The 12,308-nt window shown below is 41.1% G+C and overlaps 1 protein-coding gene across 1 annotated transcript in view; it reads left to right on the forward strand.

The window, feature by feature from the left end:
- The window catches only part of LAMA2 (laminin subunit alpha 2), a 772,405-nt gene that overhangs the window by 502,630 nt on the left and 257,467 nt on the right, over window positions 1-12,308 (forward strand). Inside the window, exons 30-32 of the mRNA XM_044291170.1 lie at window positions 1,707-1,793; window positions 3,108-3,301; window positions 6,911-7,053. Coding sequence (XP_044147105.1) covers window positions 1,707-1,793; window positions 3,108-3,301; window positions 6,911-7,053 — 424 coding nt within the window. The remainder of the gene's footprint in view (window positions 1-1,706; window positions 1,794-3,107; window positions 3,302-6,910; window positions 7,054-12,308) is intronic.

Consider the following 12,308-nt stretch of genomic DNA (forward strand, 5'->3'; position numbering starts at 1 on the left):
CTTAAATTGCCATATTATTTTGCATTCTATCTTAAGAATGCTATTATTTTCCACTATAACCTTGCTATAATGGAAAATAATAAAGTGAAGTTCGGGTCCCCACTGACTTTAACCAAGTTCAGGTCAAGTTCAGGTCCCGAACCCGAACTTTGACCTAATGTCCGGCTAACCCGAACTTCCATGAGTTCGCTCAACCCTAGGCACTACCATAGAGGAAAGTGTAATGTCTCCCAAAAAAAAAAACATTTATTTTATTGCATGTATTTTGCAATAATACATTTGCAATGCCCTATTCATTGCTTAGTAATAGTTTACATGGGATAATCCCTTTTTAAGTATACGATAGTACCTACTGAGGTCAATGTCGTGCGAAGTGGGAGTATCCCTTTATTACATACATATACTGTATCCTTATATGGCATATGAATACAGGGTTTGTGAAGCATTTACAAATCCTGTTTTGGATTTTTTTTTATTTTAAGGTTCCATTTACACTACATTCAGGACTTACAATATTCAGTGTACATTACACAATTACAATGTACATGGGCAGCTGTGGCGCTGTTACTGGAAGGAAGTAATCATGCATTTATAACGCTATGTAGGGCAATAATTTCCAAAACAACTGCTCACTTTCACTGCTCAATGTAAGGATGTCCAGCAATTCAACATTACTCATTGAAAGCATTTTTTAGGATGATATAGGAATATTTTTTTTTTTCCAGCAGCACATCACTTTGGAAACTAGTGTATGAGAAAGGGGGTACAAATGATACTACTCAAGAAAAAGGACCGATAATGGAAGCTTATTATAAATACAATTAAGATACCACAGTGGGAGCACCACCTGCTAATGCACCATTACTACAGAACTGGATAGTCGAGAAATATTGTATCTATAAAATATTTCTTTATTGAAGTTTGTTGTTTTATAGTCTGATGAAGGGGCTGGTTCAGCCCCGAAACGCATCACCTGTAAAACAAACTTTAATAAAGAAATATTCTTAAATACAATCTATCTCAACTTACCTGGTGCTGTATCCCGCACCTTTTCCTTCTTTTGCTCTTCAGCCTTGCACATCGTGTATGGTAGGAAAAGCCTGGCAGCACCAGTATCCACATTTTTTCTTGTGCTCCCAGCACAACCCATTCAGGTGAGAAGCTCTGACACACGAACATACCAGTGTTTTCCAACGGTCCTTCTGATGAAGCGCTGCTATACATATTGCACATTTTTAGGGGCTGTTCACATCATGTGTTTTTTTTCCACGGGAAAAAAGGACACAAAAGCATTGTACACTACACTTTTCCACCATGCAGAGTCCAGCAAAAATGTACATTAATGTATACTTTTTTTTACAATGTAACCCAATGGTGGCAGATTGCCCCTGTATGGCATCCGTTGAAGACATCCGTCTAACATATATGTTTTTTGTATATGTTAAATGTAAGACAAAAACGTGATGTGAACCCAGTGACTTGACTGCTTAAACATATTTTTAAAGATGTTAAATTGTTTTGTCTATTTACAATAAAGGCAGAAGAACAGCAATTTCAGTCCAGCTTTCGGTGGCATGATAAATTTCAGGATGTCATCTTGTTTCCTGTGCATTTATACCTAATAATGTCTCTCTTCTATTAATACATTACATTGTGCTCTGCTCCATTTCACATGTCATCAATAAAGACTGTAACTTGTTTTCCAGTTTCAGCCCTACATGCATCATGCAAGGAACTAATGATTACAGATGTACAGCTTGTCCTCAGGGATATGAAGGCCAGTACTGTGAAAGGTAAGCGGGAAACAATTAAAGACAATAATGATAAGTGGAGATGCTAAGTACAGTGCCATACATTTAACCCTCTTGACTAAACATGGATCACACCGCGCAACAATGATTTTGCTACTGAGAGAAACACATGTGATTTATACTAAAATGAGTGCGCTGATTCCAAATATGAACTTGGAATTTGCATGACATGTCTAGATTTTAAGTTATACATGCAAAGCCTATTCAGTTATAATATTAATGCATTATATTGGAGATATTCCAATGGACATGTCCAGACTGATGTCAGCAGTAAGTATATAAGGCAACATGGACAGATTTATATAAAGTGATCTGTTATAGTGTTATCAGTTTTGAAACTTTAGATGGATAAAGGCAAATGTGTTAATGATCCAGACAATTTCTGCTACATATGTGGCAAATACACTACTTGATTAGCGCAAGAATCGTCCGGAATAAAACTATGACATGTCGTAGCCGAAAAAAATTTACTTAGTGACTAATTACTTTGTCAAGAAGCGCACTTTTTTGTAAGTAGCGGGTGCAATGACAGGGAGCTGAAATAGCGTTGCTCCCCATCATAATACGCCTCAGATGCCGTGCTCATACATGATCGTGGCATCTGAGGGTAAAAACTGTGTAAAATTACCATAATTTTTTTTTTTTATTAAACTTACCGCCTCCACTTGCTTGCCATCTTGCTTGAATATCTGGCACAAAATCTCGCATGGCGCGAGATGACATCATACGTCACCACTCACCACGCACTGGATTTCGGTCGAGATCTTCAATCAAGATGGCGGCTCGCGTGGTGGTAAATTTGAAATGTTTTGTTTTTTACACAACTTCAGGTTAAATCGCTTCGCTAACACAAAGCACAATAAGAATCGGCTTTGAGGCGAATCGAATTTATCCGGAAATTCGTATCGAATTCCAATTCGTGGGATTCTATTTGCTCATCTCTAAAGATGGACTCCCATGATCAAAGCTCTCTTACAGCTTTGATAAGAAGACTTTTTACACCCTGTCTCCTAATACACATACATTTTCCTAATAAAGTATATGACAACATTTTTAACTTCACTATCTGTACACTATATTTAAAATGGAGTGTTCTGTGGTCAGACGAGTCACGATTCGAAGTTCTTTTGGAAATCTGGGACGCAAGAATTCAAAAGTTTGCAAAGGTGGAGCTATGAAGTTAGACTCTATGCACAGTATGTTGTCTCCAAGAACTTAATTTGAAAATTATAGTTTTAAATCCTCTATTATATTAAATAACTTAATATATTATATAATATTTTTTTTTTTTTTCAGGTGTGCATCAGGTTATACTGGCAATCCCAGCATTCCAGGAGGCTCCTGTCAGGAATGTGAGTGTAACCCTTATGGATCATTGTCCATGATCTGTCATCCAAGCACTGGCCAATGCACGTGTAAACCAGAAGCTACAGGCCTGAAATGTGGTGGCTGCACTGACCGGCATGTACGGGAGGGTCCACTTTGTGCATGTACGTATACTAACATGATTGACAACTTTTTATATGATGATTATTATTATACAAGTCATGGTCTCCAGCAATGTCTTAAGTGTCGAGGTAGAAAAAAACACTGTGCAGATTTAAGAGAAGAGAAAGCAATTTTTAAGGTCTAGATGTGGCAGAATATTTCCACAAATCCATGGAAAATCCCATGTGTATGTATGAATAAGGTTTCATCATTACCCTATTTTTTCACTGAAGAATTTCCTCCTCATATTTGCTGGACTTAGCCTATGTGTACAACTACACCAACAGGTTTCTGGGTGCAGTTTTGGAAAATCATGAGTGGATTATAAAAGGAGAGAAAGTATAAAGGACAGATAAGACTTCTCTTCTTTTTTTATTTCGCTCCTGGTTCTGGCTTCCAAAAGTGCATCAAGAAACCTGACTGTGTTGGTCGCACCCTGTAGGTACTGTATGTTCACACTAGAGATGAGTGAATCAAAGTCAAATTAATTGACTTCAATCTGAATTTCAGGAAAAAAATTGATTCATCACAAACTTCCTCGCGCTTCGTGGTAACTAATCTATTTTTCTTGAAATGGTGGTAAAAAAATACATACTCACCTCATCGATTTGCTCGCGGAGAGTCCATTGCAGCCATTTTGATTCAATAAAGATAGCTATGATGGCCTCCCTGCGAGTAAATGGATAAAGTGAGTATTTTTTTATTTTTTTTTTACCCTAATTAACCCTTGAAAGGCCTTAATTTGAATGCCAGATGCTGCGATCAGAGATGAATGCGGCATCTGAGGGACTCAATGACGGGGGGGGGGGGGGGGTGGCACGATCACCGTTCCCCATCATTGCATACGCTACATACAATGGAATGCTATTTGTGACAAAGTAATTTGTAGCAAATTGAATTTCTTTGAAATTCGGCGAAGCAGCCAAATCGAAATTTTGATAACTTTATTAGTTCACACTATGGCAAATCTGACATGTATTTAAAAGAGGATCCATAGGAGAAATTTAGGGCTGATTCTTACCATGGATGTGCAGTTTGAATTGAACGACAATAATCCAGATGGGGCTAATCTTTCAGATTTTCCATTTGGAATCTGCAAGAATAATTGACATCCTAATAATTAGGATGTTTTTTTTCCACAACACATCTAGATTTTTATTTTGAGGTACATGTGAGTGGGGTTATAAAAACCCCATTCCTTTTTACATACTCTGGATGAGTGGATTTAATGAGGACTTTGGCAAGTAATCTGTAATTCTAAGGCCTCATGCACACAACAGTATTTTTTCACGGTCCACAAAACAGGGCTCCGTTGTTCTGTGATCCGTATCCGTTTTTTTATCTTCCGTGTGTCTTCCTTGATTTTTGGAGGATCACAAGACCAGAAAAGTGAAAAAAAAATCAAGTCAAGTTTGCCTTGAAAATGATAGGAAAAAAACGGACGCGGATGACAATCTTGTGTGCCTCCATGTTTTTTTACGGGCCCATTGAGTTGAATGGGTCCGCGAACCGTTGTCCTTTAAAAAAATTGGACAGGTCATATTTTTTGGACGGACAGGAAACACGGATCACGGACGCGGATGACAAAAGGTGCATTTTCCGAGTTTTCAACGGACCAATTGAAAGTCAATGGGTCTGCAGAGAATCACGGAAAACGGAACAACGGACACGGATGCACACAACGGCCGTGTGCATGAGGCCTAAATGTGTAAACCAGGCCTAATAATTTTATATAGTGTCATTGTTGAGGCAGCATAAACCCTAAGAAGAGTTTGACTTTAGGCCAGTTTAACACAAGTGCGGGTTTACTGACCCAAATTCACAAGATGTCTTGCCTTTGCTACAAAATTATAAATATTTCTAACTGAATAGAATTTAAACATTTCCAAGTCAATAATAGTGTGCCACTGTTGAGCTTGGCATTGTACAGGAATCCTACCAAGCAGCATTGCCTGAGGTGTCAGTGCCTAAGATGATGGTAAGGTACTAGTGATATTTTAGTGTTTAGTGCTGTGTGCTTGTGCATGTGTTTGATGTATCACTAAGCCTCTTGTGCTAAAATAGCATGCATAATATGCCACATAAACTGGATATATAATGCAGCAGGGCCATTATAAAACTCATTTACCTTTCAGCGGGTTTTCAGTTGCTAATAAGGACCTCTCTCACTTGTAAGGCCCTCTCTCACAGTTTATTTGAAATGAATAAACTGTAGATTCACACTTCTTATATCACCATAAAGTAAAGGTGCTTTGGTTTTAATAATCTACAAAATTTTAGTTACAAAGGTAATATTTCAAAAAATAAAAGACAATGGGAAAATACTCAAATGTGGATAATTCATTGACATTTTATAGCTAGAGGTTATCTGTGCAAGGGCCCTGCAGATAAGGGGAACTAACGGACCTGACCTGTACCCTATCCTACTGTGCGCAACATTACATATCCATGGTTGATAGTTACTAGTGGATTCACCAGAGAAACTGCCAGTAAGAGATATCCTAAGGCTAGTTACACAGCTGCGTAAAGCTATCCAGCATGCTGTTCCGGCAGAAGAACAGCCTGCCAGAGTTTGCCATATTTTGCATTGCCCGATAAGGCCATGCACATCCAGAGCCCATTGAATATAATGGAATCTGGGAGGGAGCTAGACACTTTCCAACACGAGTGCAGGGTTTTGGCCAGATCTTATTACAGTCAATAGGGCCTAGTGGTGAACACTATTGTTCAGCTAGACCACATACATCTAAAAACAAGTAGGGGAAATTTTATCACAATAGAAAGGTGTAAAAATATTTATAAAGCACTCAAAGTGGGATAAAAAAAATGCTAAGTTATCCATTCCTTACCAATGCCTGTAGCTCCAGTTCTGATGCTTACCAGGCCCCCTGGTGGTCTGTGCTTTGTGGTCCCTGTCCTCAGTGATTGGGTGAGTAGTCATCTTAAGTCACTTGCTATATGTCGAGACGGGACTAGGAAGTACATACTAGTAGGGACCCAGAAAACCGCAGAACGGGTTCAGCAAGACATCATTGAGGTTGAGTATCCTTTATTTTGTTTCTTTTATCCCACTTTGAGTGCTTTCTAAAGAATCTTTCCCTTCCTGGACAACCCCTTTAAATGAACTCAAAAGTCTTGTAATTATTAAACCTTCCAGGCATTCACACTTTTATTAAAATAATCAAAGTAGTGAAATTATTTTAGCCTCCTCAACCTCCATACAAAACCTAATATTTTGACAAATAGCTGCTGTTCATGTAGGCACCGCATATTTATACATTTTGCATGAGCTCAATTCATCATTTATGTAAATCATGAGTAACATGGTAAATTAGAATATGTTTGGTAGATTTCCAGGTGGAACCTTTCACCGTGGGTGCACCTTAAATGCTTTTACATTTTTACAAGCAAATTCTTTTTGATTGTTTAGTTCTTTCCATAGCACCTCTGCTTCTCTATCCAAACATGGAGGAGCTAATTATGGGATTAGAATCATCAACATTCACGGCCTGTCTTTATCTTTGTACTCCTTAATACTATAGTACAAAAATATTGAACATCTGCCTTCGATGTTTATTAGAGATAAATATTCTATGCTGCCCTCTTCACAGTTTGCGATGATGAATGTACAGGCCTCCTTCTTGATGACTTGGATCAGCTGAACCAGATGGTCATGAGCGTCAATCTTTCTGGCCCACTGCCTCCACCATACAGAATGCTGTTTAGCATTGAAAATGAGACTCAAGAATTAAAGGTAAATGTGCTAGTTCCTTACTTAAACATGCAAATGATGAAGGCTGATTAAAAGACATTGTGATTTTTGTCAGTAGTTTGGATGCTGCTTGTAACCAGAATATAGTATCATGCCAAAACACACAAAAAGGGCTTTATTTGATTAATTTATAATTTTTTAAAATGTTTAATTCATATTCTTTTTCTGATAAATGAAATTTACAGTGAATTACCTTATGGTTAAAGAACAGCTGGCCAATCTATCAGCGTCTTCCAGTGCCTTGAATTAGTTGGTTGTTTCCTAATGTAAAGGCCCCTTTACATGATAAGATAATTGATTCAATTGAGCGACAAATAAATTGTTATTCGTGTTAACGTTCGAATGACAACCCTTTAGATGTTCAGAGTATCATGTAAGTATAAATATGTCATAGGTCGTCTGTCAGACAGTTGCATTTCCACCCACTGTAGAATCATCATACCCTTGGAATGCTGTACAATGAACGATGATTTAGATGTCTACATCAGCGATCACAAGAATGCTAAACTGAACGATTGTTGCTTTTACACAACTCAATAATCAATTTTGCTCAATTTCACGATTTTTCAAACAATTATCTATTCATTTAAATGGGGCCTTTAGTAAGAGAGGACTATCAGGTGAGTGGAGGATGTAAATTTGGCCTGACTGATTCTAAAGACAAATAGATATGTTGAAGGCAGCATCAGTAAGCAATTGAACTCAGCAGGAAAGCAATCACAAAGACAGGGTGGAAATTTTTTTCAATTTATTTGATTTTTATTTTTTTATTTGTGTTGGTAAATAATCAAACTTTAATTATTTTACTGGATAAGCATTCCTATAGGCACTGAAGGTTAATAGTGTAAGGCGCTAAACTAGAAGAAAAAAAAACTGTCCAACATAAATAATAAGCAGAGTTATTTGTGAAAACTGCCATAAAAATGGTGTCAGTGTCAGTGTTCAACAACACATCCATATTATAGCTCTGTATTGTACAGAGCCTTAATAGAGCTTCCATAGAGGTGCATGAGTCCTTAACTCCACCATCATATTTAATTTTATCCAATGTCATATGGAGACATAAAAAGTAACGAAAAGCAGAAAGTAAATTGTTGTATGCTCCATCACATGAGGTCAGAGCTTGAATGGCGGTTCATGAAGGCTGTACTCTTGCATTGTAAAGTAGATGTACAGGCTCTGTACACACTATTGGGATAATTTATTAAGACCAGTGTTTTAGACACCTGTCTTAATACCGCTGTGCTGGTGCTTGATGAGCCTAAGTTACGTAGAGGCGCCAGTCCCTACATAACTTAGGCGTATCTCCAGCCAGCATACAACAGCCTTAAATCTATGCCAGCTCCCTTGCTGACGTAGAGTTAGATAATTTTCTACACCATAAAATTAGATGGGTCTGCCAGCCTGCCCACTTTCCAGCCCATGCCATGCCCCCCTTTTTTAGAACTGGCATACATGGCATGGAAGGGGAACTAGTTTGCCACAAATCTTTATTAATGACCTTCTGGAATTGCACCATTTTGCTCGTCCTCTCCACCAGAGGAATGAGAGATGAGAAGTTCTCTTTGTAGCAGTGGTCGATAAAGGTGAGCAACCAGTAATCTGTGTTGTCTAAAATGCGTATAACGCAAGGGTCGTGGGAAAGGCAGCCTAACATGAAGTCAGCCATGTGTGCCAGAGTACCAACAGGCAAGACTTCGCTGTCGTCATCAGGAGGATGACTCAATCTCCTCATCCTATTCCTCCTCTTCTGCCCACCCAGATGGAATTAAACTTCAATGGATATTACCCTCTGTAGCTAACGCAACCATCTCCTGCTCCTCCTCCTCTTCATAGTCCAATTCACGCTGAGAAGACGAACTGAAGGTGGTCTGGCTATCACCCTGTGTAATATCTTCTTTCCCCATTTCCACCTCTTCCACATGCAAAGTGTCGTCCTTAATGGTAAGCAGCGAGCGTTTCAGTAGATGCAGAAGTGGGATGGTTACGCTGATAATAGCGTTATCGCCGCTCAACATCTGTGTTTATTTCTCAAAGTTTCTTAAAACAGTGGAGCGTCGAGTTCCAGCGCGTTCTCACGTAGCCCAACAGCTGGTGAGCTGGCAATTTCCAGCGCTGCTGCAGCGTTGACAGACTGGCTGAAGCTGTCGATGACTTGCGGAAATGTGCACACACGCTTCACACCTTCGCCAGTAGCTCAGCAAATTGGGGAAGGTTTTGAGAATCTGCTGAACCACTAAGTTTAGGATGGGGGCTAGGCATGGGATGTGTGTGAGCTTGCCGAGCTCCAAAGCCGCCACCAAGTTGCTGCCATTATCAGACACAACCATTCCTGGTTCTAGGTTGAGTAACTAGAGCCACGTGACAATTTTGTCTCTTATCCCCTGCCACAGCTCTGCAGTGTTGTGCTGTTTGCCCCCTAAGCATATTAGCTTTAGCTCGGCCTGTTGCCGCTTGCCCACTGCAGTGCTACACTGCTTCAAGCTACCGACTGATGGCTGACTGGTGCTGCACATGGATAATTCGGAGATGGAAGTGGAGGAGGCGGAGGAGGAGAAGTTGGGGTTAGAGCCACTAATGTAGGTGCTGGCGGAAACCCTGATCGACATAGGGCTCGCAATCCTTGGCATCGGTAGGACCTGTGCCATCGCAGGGTACGACTCTCTCCCGGCCTCCACAACATTCACCCAGTGTGCTGTCAGGGAAATGTAGCGTCCCTGGCTGAATGCACTTGCCGATGTGTCCGTAGTTAAGTGGACCTTCCCAGTAACTGCGTTGGTCAGGGCATGTGTGATGTTAAGGGACCCATTTTGGTGTAAGCCAACGGCACACCTTGAAAAATTGTGGCAGCTGGGGACTGCAAAACGGAGGACGGCCGACGATATCAGGCTGCGGAACGCCTCAGTGTCCAGAGGCCTAAATGGCAACCTTTCCAGGGCCACTAATGTTAAAAGCTGCACATTTAGTGCTATTACCTGTGGGTGGGTGGCTTGGTATTTGCGCTTGCCTTCAAAGGCCTGGCTGGACTAAAGACATTTGCACGCTGCGCTGGGACATGGAATAGAATGTGGTCGCTGATGGTGCTTGTGAAGGTCCAGGTGCAGGGCGGGAGCCATCCAGGCCTACGCCTTCGACAGGGGAATGGCCAGCACATAATGCAGGGGAAAAGGAGGCAGTGGTCTGACCCACAGACACAGATTGTGGACCCAGGCATTCGTCCCACTTATTATGGTGCTTGGATGCCATGCTGGTGGTGGTGAGGTTGCTTTTGTTCCCGCCCTGTCTCATTTTGGTATGGCAACGGTTTCAAACTGCTATTCTTTTGTCGTCTGCACTTTCCTAAAAAAAGTGCCATACTGCGGAACACCTAACCCTTGGCAAGGGAGATTTCCGCAAAGGGGTGCTCTGTGGAACAGTTGCAGGCCTGTTTAGTGTGAGCCACCTTCTCCCTTTTGCCATCCTACTGCCTCTTCTAGCCTATTGCGTTGCAGCAGATTCCTTCCCCTCTGTAATGCTGCCCTCTCTCGGCTTTCCACCTTCCCAGGTTGGGTCAGTGACTTCATCGGCCACCCCCTACTCTTCCACTTCCTCACTCTGCTCATCCTCCTGACTTGTTGACCTAACCAAAACCTCAGTGATTGACTGTCTCATCCTCTTCATCAACCTCTTGAGACAGTAATTGCCGTTGATTTATTGGCAACTGTGTCTCATCATTATCCACCTCATTAAACAGTAATTGCTGTTCCACACCGTCATCTTCTTGTGACTGTGGATGCTCAAGAGTTTGGGAATCAGGGCACAAGATCTGTCCCTCTTCAAGCATGCTAGGCGAGAGGGCCAAATCAAGGAATGGCGCTGAAAAAAGCTCCTCAGAATATCCAAGTGTGGGATCACTTGTTTGTCCAGACTATGGTGGGAGGTAGGAGGATCAGGGTGAGGATTGTGTGAGCCAGATTGCTGGCTACTGAGACTGGAGTTAGAAGACAGGGTGGTGCTTAACCAATTGGAAGCATTATCTGCTGCAATCCAACTGACCACCTGGTCTGACTTCAAGAGTGGTGTCCTGCGCCGCCCTGCAAACTGGGACATGAAACTAGGTATCATGGATCATTGTTTTTCTTGTGCTCTGGCAGCAGCTACAGTTTCACCGCACCCAGGGCCACGGCATCTGCGTGCACCATCGGCATCATGGCCACTTCCCCATCCCTTCCTGCTCGCCTTCTTCATATTAAATGTTATATATGCTTGAAAGTATGTCACGCGTACAGTAGAGTAGGATTTGGAAGTGTATGCGCAAACAAATTTAAAAAGTTACACAGGAGATATCCAGCATATAATGTCAATGCTGTCACCAACGGCTAATACAAAATTACAGGGAATGGTACAGGTATTTGGAAACGTTATACAGGAGAGGTAACACCTGTAATGTCACTGTCCACAGCGTCTACGGAAAAAGTACACTGGTTGTCACAGATATTTTTGGGATGTGCACACGTTACACTGCAGATGAGGCACTAGGAATGTCACTGTCAGAAGCGGACACTGTCTATTGAAAAAGTACACTGGATGTCACAGATGCATTTTTTCAGCGCACATGTTACATTGCAGATGTGGTGCTGGTAATATCACTGTCCACAGCGGACACCGTCTAAGTAAAAAGTTCACTGGATGTCACAGATATTTTTGGAATGCACACACTTTACACTGGAGATGTGGCGCAGCTAATGTCACTGTCTGCAGTGGACACCGTCTATGGTAAAATTACACTGGATGTCAGATATTTTTTGGATGCGCACACTTTACACAGGAGATGTGGTGCAGCTAATGTCACTGTTCGCAGCGGACACTGTCTACGGAAAAAGTACACTGGATGTCAATGATATTTCTGGGATTCACACACTTTACACTGGAGATGTGGCGCAGCTAATGTCGCTGTCTGCAGAGGCCTAACTATTCCATGCTATTTAGCGCAGGATGCGCTAAAAATGGATTTTGCTGCCACACACAACAGTCCATAAAAGGACTTTTGGGTCTATAAAGTTTTAGCTATTTAGCGCAGTTTGCGCTAAATATAGATATTGCTGCTGCCACACACAACAATAGTCCTTAAAAGGACTTTTGGGTCTATAAAGTTTTAGCTATTTAGCGCAGTTTGTGCTAAATATAGATATTGCTGCTGCCACACACAACAATAGTCCTTAAAAGGACTTTTGGGTCTGAAAAGTTTTTCTAATAAA

The sequence above is a fragment of the Bufo gargarizans genome, chromosome 4 (genome assembly GCF_014858855.1).
Source record: "Bufo gargarizans isolate SCDJY-AF-19 chromosome 4, ASM1485885v1, whole genome shotgun sequence".
NCBI classification, from domain to species: domain Eukaryota; kingdom Metazoa; phylum Chordata; class Amphibia; order Anura; family Bufonidae; genus Bufo; species Bufo gargarizans.